Here is a 19,351-nt window from a genome sequence, read left to right as displayed (position 1 = left end):
ATGGCTAAAACGTTTTTAAAATGATTAATATCTACGAAGGATAAAAATCAATGATTTAGTATTAGTGTAGTATTAAATAAGGGGAATTGCATTGTAAGAAAATAATAATCAGGCGTCTGGAAGAGTTGCAACTGTTATAAGATAAAAGGAGCTTCAAAGAACTTGAAGTGGAAACGTCCCAGATGACCAGTACAATACATTGAATTGTGACAAATAGACTTGCTGGAATTGCATCATTGAATGGCTCAAGTTCAATCCAGGTACCATTAGACGCCATAAATATCATCTATTGACTTATTGTGATTAGTGCAATCGCCTTCGGAAGAAATTTCCGGCAGCTTCCGAACTGGATTCTTTGTTTTGATGGGGCTAGATGGGAATAATCATGGAGTCATTATTACGACTATCGTTTAATTGGTATCAGACTTAAATAGAAATTTAATATTTTTGTCTATTTATTAATGTCAATCATAATTCACTTTCTCTCCAAACGCGTAATTTACTTCCATGTCTTTGAAGCACCAATTACGCAGAAAATCCCGAAACATGCAGTTGATGCCTATAAATGGGACGGTGAAAACCTCAGCCCTCAAGACAAAAGACCAAATGTTGACTTCACTTTGCTTTATCTCTCTCTTCCTCTCTGTCTTTCCCTCTTTGGTATCCCCTACCTTACTGTTCCAGGTATGTTTTTTTTTTCTTCTCACAACATGCAGAGACTTCTGTTTGATTAAAACATATTTTTAATATTTAAGGATTTGATGTTATTACAGGGTTTCAACTGGGAATCATGCAACAAGGCAGGTGGATGGTACAACTTTCTCAAGAACTCCGTCTCTGATATAGCTAACGCTGGTGTTACACATGTTTGGCTCCCTCCACCATCGCAGTCCGTTGGCCCCCAGGGTACACTCTACAATTAATTCTTCATTGATCATAGATATTATGTCATGCGGTATGAATGATTACATGAATGTTCTGATTGATCTATCAAAGGATCAATTGCTATTTTAGTGTTGATTACAGTGGCAGATAGCTTTTTTCCTCTTCCCTAGAATTCAGGTCTTGTATTTTGTTTGAAAATTGTCCTGTCCTAGCCATCTTTGACTGTGTTGATGGCTATGTTCACATCCTAAAGGAGTTCATTTTTCATCCAGGATACCTGCCAGGGAGGCTGTATGATCTTGATGCATCAAAGTATGGATCTCAGGCAGAATTGAAGTCATTGATTGATGCTTTCCATCAAAAAGGAGTCAAGTGTGTTGCTGACATAGTAATAAACCATAGAACAGCAGAGAGGACAGATGGAAGAGGTATATATTGTATTTTTGAAGGTGGAACTCCAGATGACCGTTTAGATTGGGGACCATCCTTCATTTGTGGCGATGATAAGGACTATTCGGATGGCACAGGCAATCCTGACACTGGACTGGGTTACCCGCCTGCTCCTGACATTGATCATCTCAATCCAAGGGTACAAAAGGAATTATCGGATTGGATGAATTGGTTAAAGACTGAAATTGGATTTGATGGATGGCGTTTTGATTTTGTAAGAGGCTATGCCCCAAGCATTACCAAAATCTACATGGATCAAACTTCACCAGATTTCGCTGTTGGGGAGAAATGGGAAGACTTTTCTCTTGGACAAGAAGATTCACATCGCGGGGCACTAAAAGATTGGGTTGAAGCTGCAGGTGGGGTTGTTACAGCATTTGATTTCACTACAAAAGGGGTTCTCAATGCTGCCGCGCAAGGGGAGTTATGGCGGTTGAAGGACTCGAATGGTAAACCTCCAGGAATGATTGGACTTTTACCTCAAAATGCTGTTACTTTCGTCGACAATCATGACACCGGTTCCACCCAAAATCAATGGCCCTTCCCATCTGACAAAGTCATGCAGGGATATGCTTATATTCTCACCCATCCTGGCGTCCCCTCCATTGTAAGTTAACAGTAGCAGAAGTAATCAGCATTTTCTTCGTAACTTGTCACTATTCTTTGTAACTTTTGACTATCCAAATAATACACTTGTTTTTTTTTTTTTACAATTGAGGGAGAAAGGGTTTTTACCTTAATCTTTTAGATAGAGAATAATACACTAACTAATGAGTCAAATGCTTGGGTACATCCAAATGCACTTATTTAATTGTTTAGTTTGCTAGATTCTCAACCTAACGGAAACATGTTTCTTCCTCTTGCAGTTTTACGATCACTTCTTTGATTGGGGTTTGAAGGATGAGATTAGTAAACTGGTGGCGATCAGGAGCAGGAATGGGATCAATACTTCAAGCACGGTTAATATTCTGGCTTCTGATTCCGATCTTTACATGGCATCTATTGACGAGAAAATTATTATGAAGATTGGACCAAAGATGGACCTTGGAAACCTTGTTCCTTCTAACTACCAGCTTGCTACCTCAGGGAACAACTATGCAGTATGGGAGAAGAAGTGAACCAATTTGAAAGAACCAAAAAAAATAAATAAAAGAAAGCAAATTGGTCATCCGATGATGTTCTAAAAGAGTGGTCATTTCTGCTGAGAAGTAATACTTGCATGCATGCAGCAAGTGTTTGACTCTTAATCAAGTTTGTTTTCTCAGTTTGTTACAGTTTGCTTCGTTGTACTATAATTAAAGTCTTGAGCTGTCCCTTGTGTGAGTATGCATGTAATCTAGTTTTACACTTCTTAGACATGTTTACAAGTGTTCTTCATGTAAACAGGGTATATAAGCCTTGTATTATTTCCTTAATGTATGAATAATATGGTCCTAACTTCATTCTTCTTCTCTTCCTTTGCATATACTCTGTTATCAAGTCTCACTTGCATTAACAATTTCTGTTAGAGCTAATTCCATGAGATCTGTTTGCTTCTTGTTTAAGAGAATCGGCAAAATACCTCAATTTTCTAAGCAAAGAACATATTAGAAGCTAACATACGAATTATCAACACTTTGTCTCTGTTCTTTATGACCTCAACCGTAAGTTTTTTCTTCCTAAAACAACCTGAAATGATTGAATCAACATTACAGCCATCCAATGCTGTTCGATAATAACAAAGATGGACAAGGATTTTATCCATATCATTCTCTAGGGCGGATGAAGGTTAGCCGCAATTGCCTCTTATCCGCTGTGCTAAATATTCCTCTGTTTTCAATATTATTATTGTCTCTTTCCATCTCTCTCATATTCAGAAACCTTGTTCGTAGCACTTGTGTATGTTTGACGTATGATGGCAATGTTATTGTCCTGTGTTTGTGAGGAGGATTTCAAGTTACGTATTACTACTACTACAAGAAAAATTAGACATCTTTCTTGTACAAAATTGGAGTGTATTATTCTTACGGTGAAGTGAGTAGGAATTATTTATAGTATGTGGAAAAATAATGGCATGGTGGGAACAGAATCGTATTAGGCGTGACAAGGGTTCTTCCACTAGCAGAGTTCCACTCCTACACGTTGTTCAGCTTCTCTTCCATGAATGACCCACCAGATAGATCCCATTTTGAGGAGACAGCATTGGCCAGTTCTTCCTGTTGAGTCTTGAGTTTCGTGGGACTGGAGGACTCTTTTTTCGCGGGAAAAGATGGAAAATTCTTTTTGGTTTCGAAGTGTTTTCTTCTTCTTTTTTGTATTGCAAGAGGATTTGCAGCCTGATTGGTTGATGAAGTCGCTATCCATTGCACCATATTCTAACTTGGCAGCTTATAGCTCTGCATCGGCATGAGTATCCCCAACATAGCCGTTTTAATGTGAACACTTCCCTGATTATTCTCAGCAAAGTCCTACATCTTTGGCTATAATATCCAGGAATCAATATAAGAGGATAAGATCGATGACAATAATTCATTACAGATAACTAATTCGTGAATCAAGACTGAAGGAAAGGGGGATAATAAACAAAGATGAATTCAGAATTAGAACATCTTTCTTGCTATTTTTCTTGCCTTATCCTTTCTTTCCAGATAGACATTTCTTGTTCGTTTTTGCTGATTTTTTTTAATTGGGTTTCTCTGTTTCAGTGTTAACAATGTATGAACCATATGTGGATTGATGCCTATAAAAAGCCAGCAGCATCATCAACCTCGTCACAAGAGGGCTAAGAGACCAACATAAATAGAATGAGTTCTGTCACTTCACTTTGCTTCCTTTCTCTTTTCCTCTATATTGTTCCAGCTTTAACATCTCCAACCTTACTGTTTCAGGTATAGCTTGCAGTCATTGATTCCCCTCGTCTTTCTCCCGCACTACAGAGACACACCACTCCATGTGCATGTTATGCGAAACTCTTGAGTCTCTAATTGTTGAAAACTTTGTTTGATGTCATATAGGGGTTCAACTGGGAGTCATGTAACAAGGCAGGAGGATGGTACAACTCTCTCAAGAACTCCATCCCTGATATTGCTAATGCCGGAGTTACTCACGTCTGGCTTCCTCCACCCTCTCAGTCAGTTGGACCTCAAGGTATTTCAAGTTTCAAATTTCCATTGAGGCATCGATTGAGCTGATGTATTGAATGTAACAAAAAATGAGGGACTTAATAAACAGTTAAAATATACCTCTCTGTTAGTGCTATTCTTAAACTGAAAGAGATTTTACAATTGACCAAAAGCATGAAAGAGAGACCAGAATCTATATCAGCATGATATCTTTGTTTGCTTTCTCTCTCGTTTTCCCTTCTTCCCTTCTCGTTTATTTTATCACTTTCAGTTTGCTTTCTAAGAAAAATAACAGCCACCTTTATCGTGTTCTACCATCCTATAAAAATCCAGGATATCTTCCGGGAAGGCTTTATGATCTTGATTCATCTAAGTACGGATCTCAGGCTGAATTGAAGTCTCTAATTGAAGCTTTCCATCAAAAGGGAATCAAATGTTTAGCTGACATAGTTATAAACCATAGAACTGCTGAGAGGAAAGATGGAAGAGGAATATATAGCATTTTCGAAGGTGGAACTTCAGATGATCGTTTAGATTGGGGGCCATCCTTCATTTGCGGGAATGATAAGGAGTATTCAGATGGCACAGGCAATCCTGACACTGGACTGGATTACCAGCCCGCTCCTGACATTGACCATCTCAATCCGAGGGTGCAAAATGAGTTATCTGATTGGATGAACTGGTTAAAGACTGAAATTGGTTTTGATGGATGGCGATTTGATTTTGTAAGAGGTTATGCCCCAAGCATTACCAAAATCTACATGGAACGAACTTTGCCAGATTTTGCAGTTGGGGAGAAGTGGGAAGATCTTTCTCTCGGGCAAAATGGCCAAGATTCACATCGTGGAGCTCTCAAAGATTGGGTTCAAGCTGCTGGTGGAGTTGTCAAAGCATTTGATTTTACAACCAAAGGTGTTCTACAAGCTGCTGTACGAGGTGAGTTGTGGCGGTTGAAGGGTTCAAATGGAAAGCCACCGGGAATGATTGGACTTTTGCCTCAAAATGCTGTTACGTTTATCGATAATCATGACACAGGGTCTACTCAAAGGCTTTGGCCTTTCCCCTCTGATAAAGTCATGCAGGGATATGCTTATATTCTCACGCATCCCGGCACTCCATCAATAGTAATTTCTTACAACCTTATTTCTTAGTATTATCTCTTTTCATGAGCACATGTAATTTTTCAATATTATAACTGTTAATTGAATCATGTGTTTATGAGTTACTGGCAATATTCAGTTTGCTATAGTGTCAACCTAATGAATACTTACATTCCTTGTCGTGCAGTTTTATGATCACTTTGTTGATTGGGGCTTAAAGGGTGAGATTACTAAATTGGCAGTGATAAGGAGTAAGAATGGAATTAGTGCCACGAGCACAGTGAAAATTCTAGCCTCTGATTCTGACCTCTATGTAGCTGCAATTGATGAGAAAATCATTGTGAAGATTGGCCCAAAGTTGGATCTTGGGAACCTTGTACCTTCCAGTTACCAGCTTGCTACCTCAGGGAAAGACTATGCAGTATGGGCAAAGAAGTGAGACAGAAATCAATGTTCAAATGGAAGTGTCACCAAAAGATGTTCTAAATGCTATTATTGGCTAAATTTCTTGAGAGATATGTATGAATATTATTGAAATAAATAAATGTCTAATACTAGTACTTTCATTTAACAACGTGATCGTTGCCTTGTGACAAATATGCAGCATAATCTGCATGCCATCAACAATGCAATAATACCTAATTAAAGTTAGTTTAAATCTATTCCCTATTATATGAAGTGAAGGGAGAAATAAAAGAGGGCTTCTGCTGCCAGCTCCAATACCCAAACTTGTTAGCTGGTTTACGTGAAAAAATTAATGGAGTTTAAGGTGCTGCATACTGAACTGGACAAAAGTTGAGCAGGTTAATTATTAGTCAGTTTCTCTGGAAGTTGAAATCATTCTTTATTCCTTATGAGTTTGTGGCAAGTTTTCCATTATCCGATTCGTGGCAATGATTACCCTGATGAACATGATGAACACCACAATTAGTATTCCTGTAATGGTTTGTTACCAGATGTCTCATTTTCACTTTGCTTGACTGGCATTCAGTATTGTTGGCACTCACTATCCCTTTTCTCCACATTCTGGCCAGATGTTGATTTTTTTTTTTTTTAAAGTTCATAAGTTCATTAGAAACAGAGGGAACAATTGTTCCGTCTCTGAACTGGCTAGATGTTGATTGTCTGCAGATAAATGAAGCAAAAAAATATCTAGAAGCTGCAAAAGTTTGACCCCGTTTCTCTAATGAACGCGTTACGGAGTTAGAAAAGTCTTTCCATGTCTATTTGCCAGGAAGAGATAAGGGAAAAATTAGACTAGCATCATTGGAACCCCAGATGTCGTAAGGGACTCAAAGAGAGAAGGCACAGGGGAACGTAAAATGTTGGTTCAAAATTTTAAGTCCTCTTGGGTTTGTCGTTTGGTGAATTCACTTCTCAGTTCATTTCAATCAGTACAGTTTTCTTTCTTGGCTTTATTATCATATTCAGCATCTTCTTCTATGATTCTTCATTTCCCACAGTATTCTTCCCTAACTTTCCGGGACGTGTTGAATTTTCAGTATGGGCATTGCCGGTGGATGTCCTATAAGAAGAACCTAGTGTCACCAGCCTAAGGCAAACAAAGAAAATGAATTTACTCATTTTACTCTGCTTCATCTTTCTCTCCCCGGCTTTCACATCTGCAGATATATTATTTCAGGTAAAATATGGAGTCATGTCCTTCTCTTTTCTTTCATAGTTCCATCTCTGTTATTCTCTCTACAGACACACAAAATAAGAACATATTGTAACTGTTGTGATTGATGTTATACTAGGGATTTAACTGGCAGTCATGGAGGAAGGAAGGAGGATTCTACAACTTCCTAAAGAGTTCCGTTCCTGAGCTTGCTAGTTCGGGAATTACTCATGTCTGGCTTCCACCACCCTCCCAATCTAGAGACCCTGAAGGTACTGTTCTTATTATAATTAACTTGCTTGGCAACAAGCCTACGTGTTCACTCGCATATGCTTAATCCAAAATTCTAAATATCCATCTCACCATTTTGTCCCAGGATACTATCCAGGAAGGCTCTATGACCTGAACGCATCAAAATATGGCTCTCAGGCAGAACTAAAGTCCCTGGTTGAGGCTTTCCATCAAAATGGAATAAAATGCATAGCTGACATTGTTGTGAATCATAGGTCTACAGAAAGAGAAGATGCACAAGGAGTATTCTTTGAAGGTGGAACTCCAGATGGCCGTCTAGATGGGGGACCATCCTTAATTTGCAATAATGACCCCAACTTTACGTACGGCACCGGGAGTCCTGATTCAGGCAGGGATTTCCCCTTTGGCCCTGATGTTGACCTTCTCAACACGACCACACAGCAGCAGTTATCAGATTGGATGAACTGGTTAAAGACGGATATTGGATTTGATGGCTGGCGATTTGATTTTGTAATAGGTTATGCAACTAGCATCACCAAATTTTTCATGGAACAAACTAAACCCGACTTTGCAGTTGCGGAGAAATGGGATGACTTTACACTGGGCCAGGAAGATGCACATCGTAATGCACTAAGAGATTGGGTTGGAGCTGCAGGTGGAGCTATCACAGCTTTCGATTTTACAACGAAATTTATATTTAATCAAGCTATAAAAGGAGAGCTGGGTCGTTTAAAGGACTCAAATGGAAATCCAGCAGGAATGATTGGAGTATTACCTCAAAATGCTGTTACTTTTATTGACAACCATGACACTTGGTCTCAACGACTTGCCCCATTTTCAGATGATCCCGACAAAGTCGCACAGGGCTACGTTTACATTCTCACACATCCTGGCATCCCATCCATTGTAATTTCTGTTACCTTATCTTCATTTCAAGTCTCTTATCTTATATTTGTATGGATGCAGTACAATCATGAAGAATTTATCATGTCCTATAGTTACTTTCGGGAGTATGAAAATCTGCTGACTTCTAACCATCTGGAAATCTCTTTCTTCTTGTGCAGTTTTATGATCACTTCTTGGAATGGGGTTTAAAGGATCCAATCAAAAATTTGACAGCCATTAGGAAGAAGCATGGAATCAATCCAACAAGCAAAGTTAAGATTCTAGCGGCTGAATCTGATCTCTATATGGCAGAAATTGATGAGAAAATCATAATGAAGATTGGGCCAAAGGGGGACCTTGGAAACCTTCTTCCATCTACCTACCAGCTTGCTTACCCTGGAAAAGACTTCGCTGTATGGGAAAAGATATGAGGGGATAAAGAATTATGCTTAGAAAGAATAGTCACTAGGATGATCTTATAGAGTCTGTTCTTGTTCTTGCTAATAAAAGAGTTTCTGTATCAGAATTAATGCAAACAAAAGAAAAATAAATAACATTATACATATTGAAGGATTAGAAGGCCTACCTTTAACGGTAATTTGTTTCGAAATCTGGAGGACTTTGGACGCGCCAAAACTTCAAAGGCTAGAGCATGAGCTTCGCTAAATCAGTTGGTCTCTCTTTCTTCCATTCTTTACTAAGATCACAGCTTGAAACCAAAACCGTTAATTCTCCCTTACTTGTTTTCCGCCAATTACTACAATTCAATCTAAAGCCATCTGATCTCACTTTCTCTCTCGTCATCAAAGCCTCTGCTTCATATTCACTAAAACAGAGGCTAGAAGCCTATCAAATACATACCCATTTACTTAAATCCGGCATTATTCATTTTGTTTACATAAAAACTACTCTTCTTAGCTTTTATGTAAACTTGGGTTGCGTTAAAAGTGCAAGCCTTTTGCTTGAAGATATGCCCGAAAGAGATGTTGTTGCTTGGAATGCGCTGATTTCTGGGTACTCAAAAAATGGGTACGATTTATATGCATTTTATCTGTTCATGGAAATGCTGAGAGAGGGATTTACGCCTCAGACGACGACGTTGGTTGGTTTGATTCCGTCCATTGGGAGGCTTGAGTTAGTGTCTCAAGGGAAATCTATTCATGGGATTGGAGTTAAAGCTGGGTTAGATAGGGATTCTAAAGTGAAAAATGCTCTTACTTCGATGTATGCCAAATGTAGGGATTTGGCGGCAGCGGAAATTTTGTTTGAAGAAATGGTGGAAAAGAGTGTGGTTACTTGGAATACTATGATCGGTGCGTATGGACAAAACGGTTTGTTTGATGAAGCAATGGTTCTATTCAAGAAAATGAGAGAGAACACTCTGGAAGTAAATTCGGTAACAGTTATGAGCCTTCTATCAGCTAATGCTGATCATGAGACTGTTCATTGTTTTGCTATCAAAACCGGCATAGTCAACGATGCTTCTGTAATTACTTCTTTAGTCTGTGTATATGCAAGGTCTGGAGATAATGAATCAGCTGGATTGCTTCATAACTCATTGCCTCAAGAAAATTTGGTTTCCTTGACTGCTATAATTTCAAGCTATGCCGAGAGAGGGAACGTGGATATGGTGGTAGAATGTTTTGCTCGGAGTCAGCAACTAGATATGGAATTGGATGCAGTTGCAATGGTTGGCATTCTCCATGGGGTTAAAAATCCTGCTTATATTGATATTGGACTTTCTTTTCATGGTTATGGAATAAAGACCGGTCTATGCATTCATTCTTTGGTTGCAAATGGACTAATAAGTATGTATTCGAAATTCAATGACATAGAAGCCGTGTTTTCTTTGTTTTCTGAGATGCAAGAAAAACCATTAATCAGTTGGAATTCAATAATATCTGGCTGTGTGCAGGCTGGAAGAGCAGATGATGCCATGGAGTTATTTTGTCGAATGAAGATGTTTGGGCATCATCCAGATAACATCACCATTGCCAGTCTACTTTCCGGGTGTTCACAATTGGGTTATTTGCAGTTTGGTAAGAAGCTTCACGGTTTTGTCCTCAGGAATAACCTAGAGGTGGAAGATTTTATTGGTACTGCTCTTATAGACATGTACATCAAGTGCGGAAGCATTGATGTAGCAGAAAGAGTGTTCAAGAGCATCAAAGAACCATGTCTGGCAACGTGGAACACAATGATTACAGGCTATGGTGTATGTGGATTTCAAAATAAAGCGCTTACTCATTATGCTAAATTGCGGGAACGAGGGCTAAAACCTGATAGAATCACGTTGTTGGGGGTTTTGGCTGCTTGTATCCATGGTGGTGCAGTTGATGAAGGAAGAAGATACTTCCAGATTATGACAGAAGAATTTGGTTTGGCACCAAGTCTGCAACACTGTGCATGCATGGTTGCGCTCCTTAGTCGTGCCCGCTTATTCGAGGAAGCATTATTATTTATCAGTAATATGGAGTTCGACCCCGATTCTACCGTGTGGGGAGCTTTGCTCAGTGCCTGCTGCACCCACCAAGAGGTCAAGCTTGGGGAATATATAGCTAAGAAATTGTACCTCTTGGATCACAGAAATGGTGGCCTCTATGTCTTGATGTCAAATCTTTATGCTTCTAAAGGGATGTGGGATGATGTAGCAAGAGTAAGGCAAATGATGAAGGACACTGGAGGCGACGGGTGTTCAGGAGTTAGCCTACTTGAGGTGACTTCATTCAAGGAAATGGATGACAATACGTATCTTTGGGAAGTTGACCTTGGTGAACAATCTGGCCGGCAAAGATTTTCATACTGACAAGACCAAATCACCAAAGCCTATTGGTCTGGGCCTGGATTAGTGGCAGCACAAGTCTACCCACTTTACAGCAAACGGTCAACCGTACGCTTCATCAGTACCCTACCCGACCCTAGCCGGTAACCCGTAAATTGCCCGTTGAGTAACCCACTGGTTGTCCTTTTCAGAACCCTAATAAACGTGAAAAGGGGACAGCCAAAGAACCGCAACTCTCTTTATTTCAAAATTTGAAAATTGGCGCTCTTTGCAACACCCATTTGACATTTCCGATCTCCTTCGATCCCCAAGAGGAAACCTATCTCCCAAATTGTCAATTTTCTCTTTCAGTTACAATGGGTGGTGCTCACAGTCGCGAGGAACTGATTTCAGACTCAGACGAAGAGGAGTATGAAGAAGAAAACGAAGAGGAAGAAGAAAATTTTCAAGATTCTAAAGATGAGACTCCTGAAAGATCTTCCTCAGGTCGAAGACGACCCAAGACGCCTTCGTCTCTCGACGAAGTAGAGGCGAAGCTCAAAGCCCTGAAACTCAAGTACCCATCGGCCAACACCCAAAACCCATCTCTCAATAACGCCGTTAAGCTCTACCTTCACATCGGCGGTAACACCCCTAAAGCCAAATGGGTGACTTCCGAGAAGCTCACATCTTACTCTTTCATCAAGACGTCGAAAATCAACGGTCAGGATGACGAGGAAGATGGTGAGGAGAGCGAAAACGAGGAGGCAAATGGGGAAGCTTGGTGGGTTTTGAAGGTTGGTAACAAAATTAGAGTGAAAGTGGGGGTGGAAATGCAGCTGAAAACTTTTGGAGATCAACGTAGGGTTGATTTCGTGTCGAAGGGAGTTTGGGCAATGAAATTTTTTAGTGATGAAGTATATAGGAGCTTTGTTAGCAAGTTTAATGATTGTTTGTTTGAGAATACTTATAGGATCGAGTCCAATGATGCTAATAAAGTTAAGGTTTATGGAAAAGATTTCATTGGCTGGGCCAAGCCTGTAGCAGCTGATGATTCAATTTGGGAAGATGCTGAGGATTCTCCATTGAAAAGTCCTCAATCTGCAACCCCATTGAGGGCGAATCAGGATCTGAGAGAGGAGTTTGAGGAGGCGGCAAATGGAGGAATACAAAGTTTGGCCTTGGGGGCTCTGGATAACAGTTTCTTGGTGGGTGATTCGGGTATTCAAGTTGTTAAGAATTTTGCTTATGGGGTTCATGGTAAAGGTATTTATGTGAATTTTGATCACGGGAGTCAGAGGAGTGGTTCGAGTTTGGTGCATTCGACACCAAAGAAGGCACTTCTTATGAGGGCTGAGACAAATATGCTGCTTATGAGTCCTATGACTGAGGGGAAGCCTCATACAAATGGGCTGCATCAGCTTGATATTGAGACTGGGAAAATTGTTAGTGAGTGGAAGTTTGGGAAAGATGGGACTGATATTACAATGAGAGATATTACAAATGACAGCAAGGGAGCGCAGTTGGATCCATCAGGATCAACATTTTTAGGATTGGATGATAATAGGCTTTGCAGGTGGGATATGCGAGACCGTAATGGCGTGGTTCAGAATCTTGCTACTAGCACCCCTGTTCTGAATTGGACACAAGGGCATCAGTTTTCAAGAGGGACTAACTTCCAGTGCTTTGCAACCACTGGTGATGGCTCTATTGTTGTTGGGTCTCTTGATGGGAAGATTCGGTTGTATTCTATCAACTCTATGAGACAGGCAAAAACTGCTTTTCCAGGCCTTGGGTCGCCTGTCACTCATGTTGATGTTACCTTTGATGGGAAGTGGATATTGGGTACAACTGATACCTATTTGATCCTTATCTGCACCCTTTTCACTGACAAAGATGGCAAGACAAAGACGGGTTTTGATGGCCGTATGGGAAACAAGATTGCAGCTCCGAGGTTGTTAAAGCTCACTCCCCTGGATTCACATTTAGCTGGGGTTAACAACAAGTTCCGTAATGCTCAATTTTCATGGGTAAGCATACATATCCTCTTGTTAGATTTAACTGCCTGTTGCTTGTGCTTTTAGCTGCTGAGATTCAGATTAACTTAACATGATGTAGATATGACCAACTCCCATCTAATTTGGAATGAAGAGCTTAGTTGGCAGAATGTAATCAGAGTTATTTGATGTCCCTTGATTTTCTATTTTTGGTGCCAAGAAAACTTTAGTTCCTTTGATTTGCATTATTTATAAATATGTTGGTTACAGAATTGATGCAGCATTTTATTTGAACTCCTAAGTTGAGGGTCTAGAACTGATATGATTGGGGATATTCCAGTTGCACTTCTTGACTATATTTCATTGTCCCCTGCGAGAAACATAGTGGTATTAAATTTTGTCACATGTCGTTCTGTAATATAACTTTGATTTTGAGGGGTCTCCATATGCTGATTTATTATCTTGGCTTTGAGGTTAACAAGTTTCTCATTGTGTAGCACTCTTTTGTCGTGCTTGGTTAAAAATCAAAACTAAAGTGATACTTAGTTGAAGCAAAACTAAAGCTGCTAGGCTGCTTTATTCCCTGCAAATTCAATTGCCTCTGCAAAATGTCATTAGCGGCCTTTTTGTGTCATCTCAATCGTTCTAATCAATCACTTAATGGATAACTGACCAAGGTTACCACTGTGCTTGCCAAAACTTTTCCCTATTTTTAAGACTCAGATAACCGTTCTTTCTGTGATTTTTTTATTTCCATGAACTAAACTTTAACCATGTGCGTTACTACATTTCATAGGTCACAGAGAATGGGAAGCAGGAGCGCCATCTGGTTGCAACAGTAGGCAAGTTTAGCGTCATATGGAACTTTCAACAGGTGAAGAATGGGTCTCATGAATGCTACCATAATCAGGAGGGTTTGAAGAGCTGCTACTGTTACAAGATAGTCCTTAAGGATGACTCCATTGTCGATAGCCGTTTTATGCACGACAAGTTTGCAGTTACTGATTCTCCTGAAGCCCCATTGGTTATTGCTACCCCCATGAAAGTCAGCTCATTCAGCATATCCAGCAGGCGATGATACGCTTGGATACCTCTCTTCTTTTATTTGGTCACTCTCCAAATGCTATCGAAGATGTCACCACTGCATTTTAGGGCTTCTCAATTGTATCTTTTATTAGATTAGGTGTGTTGTCAAGTTTTATCTGGCCAGACTGTTATTGTTATGACCTCCCTATCTGCTTGGAGTTTCTAGTGTGATTCTTAGTATTATCACTCAATTACTGTTGTTTTTAGTTCTACACGAAGCAATCACTGCTTCCTAGGTCAGAAAAGTGAATGGCAAGACTTTGTTATGTCGAACTTTTATGTATCATCGTCTTCTTCTTCCACTATTGTGTGATTGAATCAAGCTGTTTCCAGAGACCATGAATTTGCAGAAACTAATATTTTCCCCCTTTTTGCGTTTTCATCTACTTTACTTGAACCAGCTCTGTTCTGATCGGAGCATGTCCTTCAAATGGTTCCGTAATCCATATCCAATGGCTAGGAAGGGGCAAGTGGGCCTGGGCTATCATGTTTTTGACACATAGATGGCATTTTCTCTGTATTTAACAGTAATAACTTTAATGGTAGTCATGTACGTGGACGCCCTGTATGCCTTCAGTCAGGGATTGTAGATAGACAGAAACAGACAAAAAAAAAAATTACCCAAAAAAGCCAAATGGACAGACAGAGAGAAGAGAAACTGCAAAACGAGAAAATGGCCGTTGCAGTTGGAAGAGGCTACCTTGTTCAGCCTTGCTCCTCTTCTTCATCCATATTTCATAACAAAATATACAAACCCTCATTGGGTGCAGCAAGCACATTGTGGTCTACTTCTGCCCCTCGACGTTATGGACAAATTGCAGTTCAACCCCAGCAGCGACCAACGTGGCTCCCTGGACTTGACCCTCCGGCCTATCTGGATGGAACGTGAGCCACTAGACCCATAGAAAAAGTCTAGACAACTGAATTCTGTAACTAAATAAAAACTTCTATATCAATTTATTGTTTTCCTTTTGTCCAAATTCAGGTTGGCTGGAGATTATGGTTTTGACCCACTTGGGCTGGGAGAAGACCCGGAGAGCTTGAAGTGGTACGTTCAGGCAGAGTTGGTCCATGCTCGATTTGCAATGGCTGGTGTGGCTGGAATTCTATTCACTGATGTAAGTTGTTGAAAATCATCTTCCTGAGCAACAAATAAATATCATTGTTATTCTTACGAATGGATTGGTTTAACGTCCGTCACAAATATATGGTGATATATTACTACTTTTATTGCAGTTACTACGCGTTACAGGGATCAGTAACTTACCAGTTTGGTATGAAGCTGGAGCAGTGAAATTTGAGTTTGCCAGCACAAGAACTTTGATAGTTGTCCAGTTGTTTTTGATGGGGTAGAATACTATGGCACAACTGTTTTGCCTTTTGCCTCAATTGAAACAAAACCTCTCAACTTCTCTAGATATGCAATAATAAGAATTTTGTTCCTGGGCTTGCTCTTTATGCGCACAGGTTTGTCGAAACTAAAAGGTACATGGATTTCATTAGTCCAGGTTCACAAGCCAAAGAGGGATCTTTCTTCGGATTGGAAGCTGCACTAGAAGGTTTAGAACCTGGGTAATTCTTCCATGGCTTTGAAAAGGATGCTTCCTAATCCCCAAAACTAGGAATTTGTCATCCATTAGCTTGACATTTTTGTTTCTGTGATGACCAGCTACCCTGGAGGTCCTCTGCTAAATCCTCTTGGTCTGGCTAAAGATATTAAAAACGCTCATGAGTGGAAGCTTAAAGAGATCAAAAATGGTCTGTTTTGCCTAATCCTTCTTTCAATGATTATTATTTCCTTCTTTTTCTGATTTTTGTTACAGGTTCTGAGGCCTAGTATTTCTTGCAGGACGACTGGCCATGATAGCCATGCTCGGCATCTTTGTGCAAGCTTTTGTGACTCATGCAGGTCCAATTGATAACCTTGTGGAGCACCTTTCGAACCCATGGCATAAAACTATTATTCAAACCCTTGCCAACTCCAGTTCCTGAATGTAACAAAGGTGGGCTTTTCACCTTTGTCATGGGCCTTGGTAGGATGGAATGTAAATGACTATATTTACCTATTCTTCTCTTCATCCGCTGTAAGCAACTGAAAATTTAATTTATGGTTCATTCACAGTAAAGCTGGTAAACAGTGCAGCCAAATGACCCGCACAATTTTGTTATTGACATGATAATGTGAACTTAAGCAACTCTAATGGCCGGTAGTCAAAATGTAAGCAGCTGGTTGATTTCTACAGAGAAATATGCTTGACAAAATAAGAGTAAGGCGAAGAAAACCAAATTCTTGCATCATATAACAAACTTACATCACTTTTACAAGAGTTAACGCTCAAGCGTCACGAAAGCCTATACAGAAGCATCTTTTATTACCCATACAAACCCTTTTCCAATAAGCAAAAATATATTCTCAACTTTATCATACATCAAATAATCACTGGAATTTACACTCAAGAGAGTAAAAAATCAGTCAAATCTTATCCAGGATTTATGGCCACTGTGACAACCCAGACAAAAAGGAAGGTAAAATCACAACAGCAAAGATATCACAGCGTTTCACTGAAGGCTTAACTGGACTTGGATGAAGTTGACTTTCTTCTGGCCAAAAACATGAAAATCTTTGGGAACAGTGACTTCTTCTTTTTCTTTACAACCTTTGCTTCCGGGGATGATTCGGTTTCTGTGTTATTCCCATGCACATATGCCTTTGGGCTTGCTAGAGTGTGGGCAGGAGCAGCAGGTACAGGTTCAAAGTTCTTCGTTTCTTTATTTCCCTCAAAACTTGCCCCTGGAGCGTTCCCTCCATGACTCAATTCAGTAGCCTTTCGCCGTTGCTCATGCTCAGCTCTCCACTTTCTCAATTCCTGCTCCACACCTAACTTCCCTTCCTTGGCCTTCTCGGCCTTCTCCATAGCAATTTTTAGCGCTTCCCTTCTATTAGCCATCTCTCGATTTACTTCTTCCAGCTTTTCCAAGCTTCTTGACTCGGATTGCTTAGCTACCTCAATTTGAGAAATGGCAGCCGCCACCCTCATGTTGGCCTGTTCCTCTGCCTCATGTGCACGTTTACTGAGTTCATAGTACTCCTCCAAGGAAAGCGTTACACCAGCGGGTGAATCGACATTATTGGTGCTTTGAGCTGATTCACTCTCTTGCAATGCTTTGATAGCAGCTAAAGCTAACTTCTCTGAAGCCTTGGCAGCCTCTATCTCCTTTTGAGCTGCAAGTAATCTACTCTCCATGGTACTTGCTCCAGCCTTCGCTTGCTCTGCTTCTTCCTTTGCCTTGCGTAGCTCTTCTCGAGCCATTTGAGCAAGTGACTTGGCCTCATCGGCCTCTTGTGCTGCCTGCTGCAGTTGTTTGGGCAGCTCCAACATCTTCTCTCTGGCCTCTTTTTCCTTCATCTGGACCATGGCTATTTCTGACCGAGTCCTGTCCAGCTCAGCTTCCAGAGAAGCGACTGCAACCGATGCCATTCCTTCTCTCTGCTTAATGGCAGTAAGAGCAGATTTTTCCTTTTCAACCTCTGATTTTAATGAAATAGCTGCCACCTTCAAACAATCCACTTCTGTAGTTGCTTTCTCTATATTGAGCTTCACCTCTTCAAGTTCCTTCTTTGCTGAAGCAATTGCAGCTTGTATATCAGTGTGAGTTCTTCTCTCTGATGCCTGTGACTCATCAGTGGAGTGTCCATCAGTTTGCTCCTTAAGTTTAGATTCCATATAAGCAGCTAATTCAGCTTTCAAATCAAGTAGTAGGGCTGAAGCAGTGTCTAGCTTTAATTTCAGCTCCTTTGCTGAATGGATTTGCTGATTAAGTTTCTGGAGCTCCTCTTCAGCCTGTTTTAGTTCCTTCTCCCAATGATGAGTATCTTGGTCTCGGGCCATGGCTGCTCCAATCCTTTTCTCTTCTGCCTCCAAATGGGCAGCATGTGCCGACTCTAAGGATTCCTTTGTGGCAATCAGTTCAATAGTCAATTCTTCCACTGTCTTCTCAACCTCTTTCGAAGCAGAAACAGCCTCTTCAGCTTTCTTAACAGCTACATCTCTCTCAGTCATCAAAGAAGTATATTCCTTTTGTAGTGCTTCCAACTCTTCTTTAACGGATTTCAGCTCTGAAACTGCAGCCGCATGCCTGGCTTTAGCAACCTCAAGCTGTGTCTTTGCTGCAACACTAGCCTCATCAGCAATCCCTTGTTCCATCTCCTCCACCCTGAGCTTGGCAAGTTCAGAGTCTTGCTTTGCCTGATTCTCTTCAGTTTGTGCTCTCTCCAGGCTCAGCTTTAGCTCTTCTATTAGTCTCTTTGTGCTGTCCAGCTCCTTTAATACTTGCATTTTTGCCTCTTCAGCATCCTCTGACCGTTGCTTGTATTCAGGCATCTCATCCTGTACTTTCTCAAGGTCTTGTTCTACAAGCTTGCGTCTCTATAGCCCAAAAAGAATTTTAAGTTACATTTAGTGGACATGAAAAAAGTAGACAGAGAAAAGAAAAATTAAAAACATCATTTATAGTTGATACCAACAGAGAACAAAAATTCATGATCAACAACATTCACTAGACATGACAAAAATATAATGCAGCAGCATAGGTTATACTAAAACCACTATAAATATAGCAAAAATACCTCCACAGTTTGCATTCTATGAGCTTTCCAATCAACAATTCCTCCAAACTTGGAAACAGCTTCTTTAACAGATTCAAAAGGTGCAGCTGTATCAATAAGACCTTTATTTACATCAACCTGCTTCATGTGTTTAGGACTAACAGATTTTGGGGATCCAACAGCAGAACTGATAATCTTTTGATGGGGCAGAATAAGATCATTGATTTGGGCTACATGATCTCCATTTTTAGCACCTCCTGCCTCAGAGTCATTAACCTTGGAAGAGGAAGCAGAATGAGCATTTTGAGATTGTTGTTCATCTGAAGCATGTTGAATGGATCCAACAGCAATGGTGCCAACCTCAGGAAGGGGCAAGGTAAGCTCACTCGATTTCACTTCATGGGAGGAAGCAGAAGGCAAAATCATGTCACATTCACCATTGACAACATGAGAACTGACAATAGAATCAGCTTCTTGAGATTGCTGTCCATCAGAAACACCATGTATCGATCCAACAACAACACTGGTGACATCTGTAGGGGGTAAAGAACGCTCACTGGGTGGTTCTACAAGGTCAGTTTCAGAATCTCCAACCTTTGGATTTGAAGCA

At 40.4% G+C, this 19,351-nt stretch overlaps 7 protein-coding genes across 7 annotated transcripts; 6 read left to right on the top strand and 1 right to left on the bottom strand.

The window, feature by feature from the left end:
* The first annotated feature begins 531 nt into the window (after window positions 1–531).
* On the top strand, window positions 532–2,786 carry LOC110416676 (alpha-amylase-like). Its single transcript, XM_021428719.2, has 4 exons — window positions 532–684; window positions 774–906; window positions 1,158–1,942; window positions 2,202–2,786. The coding sequence occupies exons 1-4, from the start codon at window positions 547–549 to the stop codon at window positions 2,451–2,453; spliced, it is 1,308 nt and encodes a 435-aa protein (XP_021284394.2). The 5' UTR covers window positions 532–546; the 3' UTR covers window positions 2,454–2,786.
* A 1,089-nt stretch (window positions 2,787–3,875) lies between these two features.
* Window positions 3,876–6,194, top strand: LOC110416620 (alpha-amylase-like). The gene is made up of 4 exons (XM_021428645.2): window positions 3,876–4,202; window positions 4,329–4,461; window positions 4,770–5,560; window positions 5,724–6,194. Exons 1-4 carry the CDS (start codon window positions 4,119–4,121, stop codon window positions 5,973–5,975), a joined length of 1,260 nt encoding a protein of 419 aa, XP_021284320.1. The 5' UTR covers window positions 3,876–4,118; the 3' UTR covers window positions 5,976–6,194.
* Window positions 6,195–6,943: 749 nt separating this feature from the next.
* On the top strand, window positions 6,944–8,870 carry LOC110416321 (alpha-amylase-like). Its single transcript, XM_021428290.2, has 4 exons — window positions 6,944–7,178; window positions 7,294–7,426; window positions 7,531–8,312; window positions 8,471–8,870. Exons 1-4 carry the CDS (start codon window positions 7,107–7,109, stop codon window positions 8,720–8,722), a joined length of 1,239 nt encoding a protein of 412 aa, XP_021283965.1. The 5' UTR covers window positions 6,944–7,106; the 3' UTR covers window positions 8,723–8,870.
* A 63-nt stretch (window positions 8,871–8,933) lies between these two features.
* LOC110416319 (Tetratricopeptide repeat (TPR)-like superfamily protein) lies at window positions 8,934–11,104 on the top strand. Its single transcript, XM_021428287.2, has one exon. The coding sequence runs from the start codon at window positions 8,944–8,946 to the stop codon at window positions 11,095–11,097; it is 2,154 nt and encodes a 717-aa protein (XP_021283962.1). The 5' UTR covers window positions 8,934–8,943; the 3' UTR covers window positions 11,098–11,104.
* Window positions 11,105–11,280: 176 nt separating this feature from the next.
* LOC110416320 (Vacuolar import/degradation, Vid27-related protein) lies at window positions 11,281–14,437 on the top strand. The gene is made up of 2 exons (XM_021428289.2): window positions 11,281–13,082; window positions 13,846–14,437. The coding sequence occupies exons 1-2, from the start codon at window positions 11,430–11,432 to the stop codon at window positions 14,125–14,127; spliced, it is 1,935 nt and encodes a 644-aa protein (XP_021283964.1). The 5' UTR covers window positions 11,281–11,429; the 3' UTR covers window positions 14,128–14,437.
* A 370-nt stretch (window positions 14,438–14,807) lies between these two features.
* LHCA5 (photosystem I light harvesting complex protein 5) lies at window positions 14,808–16,245 on the top strand. The gene is made up of 6 exons (XM_021429412.2): window positions 14,808–15,020; window positions 15,121–15,253; window positions 15,372–15,484; window positions 15,603–15,707; window positions 15,805–15,893; window positions 15,985–16,245. The coding sequence occupies exons 1-6, from the start codon at window positions 14,809–14,811 to the stop codon at window positions 16,125–16,127; spliced, it is 795 nt and encodes a 264-aa protein (XP_021285087.1). The 5' UTR covers window position 14,808; the 3' UTR covers window positions 16,128–16,245.
* Window positions 16,246–16,403: 158 nt separating this feature from the next.
* On the bottom strand, window positions 16,404–19,347 carry LOC110416579 (protein WEAK CHLOROPLAST MOVEMENT UNDER BLUE LIGHT 1-like; the record flags this gene model as incomplete). Its single annotated transcript, XM_021428591.1, has 2 exons — window positions 16,404–18,562; window positions 18,763–19,347. Coding segments are annotated over 2 exons (2,442 nt in total), but the record flags the coding sequence as incomplete, so codon positions are not given.
* Window positions 19,348–19,351: the final 4 nt, after the last annotated feature.

Source organism: Theobroma umbraticum, unplaced genomic scaffold (assembly GCF_002168275.2).
Source record: "Theobroma umbraticum cultivar Fairchild unplaced genomic scaffold, ASM216827v3 scaffold_51.0, whole genome shotgun sequence".
Taxonomy (NCBI): Eukaryota; Viridiplantae; Streptophyta; class Magnoliopsida; order Malvales; family Malvaceae; genus Theobroma; species Theobroma umbraticum.
The sequence above is the reverse complement of the archived record's forward strand: the minus strand, read 5'-3'. Positions and strand labels throughout refer to the sequence as shown.

Excerpts from the sequence above, each read along its gene's own strand:
- LOC110416319 (XM_021428287.2), top strand. The coding sequence starts at position 8,944 with ATGAGCTTCGCTAAATCAGTTGGTCTCTCTTTCTTCCATTCTTTACTA.
- LOC110416676 (XM_021428719.2), top strand. The coding sequence starts at position 547 with ATGCAGTTGATGCCTATAAATGGGACGGTGAAAACCTCAGCCCTCAAG. Across the intron at positions 907-1,157 it reads GCAGTCCGTTGGCCCCCAGG|GATACCTGCCAGGGAGGCTG; the intron begins GTACACTCTACA and ends TTTTTCATCCAG. Across the intron at positions 1,943-2,201 it reads ATCCTGGCGTCCCCTCCATT|TTTTACGATCACTTCTTTGA; the intron begins GTAAGTTAACAG and ends TTCCTCTTGCAG.
- LHCA5 (XM_021429412.2), top strand. The coding sequence starts at position 14,809 with ATGGCCGTTGCAGTTGGAAGAGGCTACCTTGTTCAGCCTTGCTCCTCT. Across the intron at positions 15,021-15,120 it reads CCGGCCTATCTGGATGGAAC|GTTGGCTGGAGATTATGGTT; the intron begins GTGAGCCACTAG and ends GTCCAAATTCAG. Across the intron at positions 15,485-15,602 it reads GTCCAGTTGTTTTTGATGGG|GTTTGTCGAAACTAAAAGGT; the intron begins GTAGAATACTAT and ends TTATGCGCACAG.
- LOC110416321 (XM_021428290.2), top strand. The coding sequence starts at position 7,107 with ATGAATTTACTCATTTTACTCTGCTTCATCTTTCTCTCCCCGGCTTTC. Across the intron at positions 7,179-7,293 it reads CTGCAGATATATTATTTCAG|GGATTTAACTGGCAGTCATG; the intron begins GTAAAATATGGA and ends ATGTTATACTAG. Across the intron at positions 7,427-7,530 it reads CCAATCTAGAGACCCTGAAG|GATACTATCCAGGAAGGCTC; the intron begins GTACTGTTCTTA and ends ATTTTGTCCCAG.
- LOC110416320 (XM_021428289.2), top strand. The coding sequence starts at position 11,430 with ATGGGTGGTGCTCACAGTCGCGAGGAACTGATTTCAGACTCAGACGAA. Across the intron at positions 13,083-13,845 it reads GTAATGCTCAATTTTCATGG|GTCACAGAGAATGGGAAGCA; the intron begins GTAAGCATACAT and ends TACATTTCATAG.
- LOC110416620 (XM_021428645.2), top strand. The coding sequence starts at position 4,119 with ATGAGTTCTGTCACTTCACTTTGCTTCCTTTCTCTTTTCCTCTATATT. Across the intron at positions 4,203-4,328 it reads CTCCAACCTTACTGTTTCAG|GGGTTCAACTGGGAGTCATG; the intron begins GTATAGCTTGCA and ends GATGTCATATAG. Across the intron at positions 4,462-4,769 it reads TCAGTCAGTTGGACCTCAAG|GATATCTTCCGGGAAGGCTT; the intron begins GTATTTCAAGTT and ends ATAAAAATCCAG.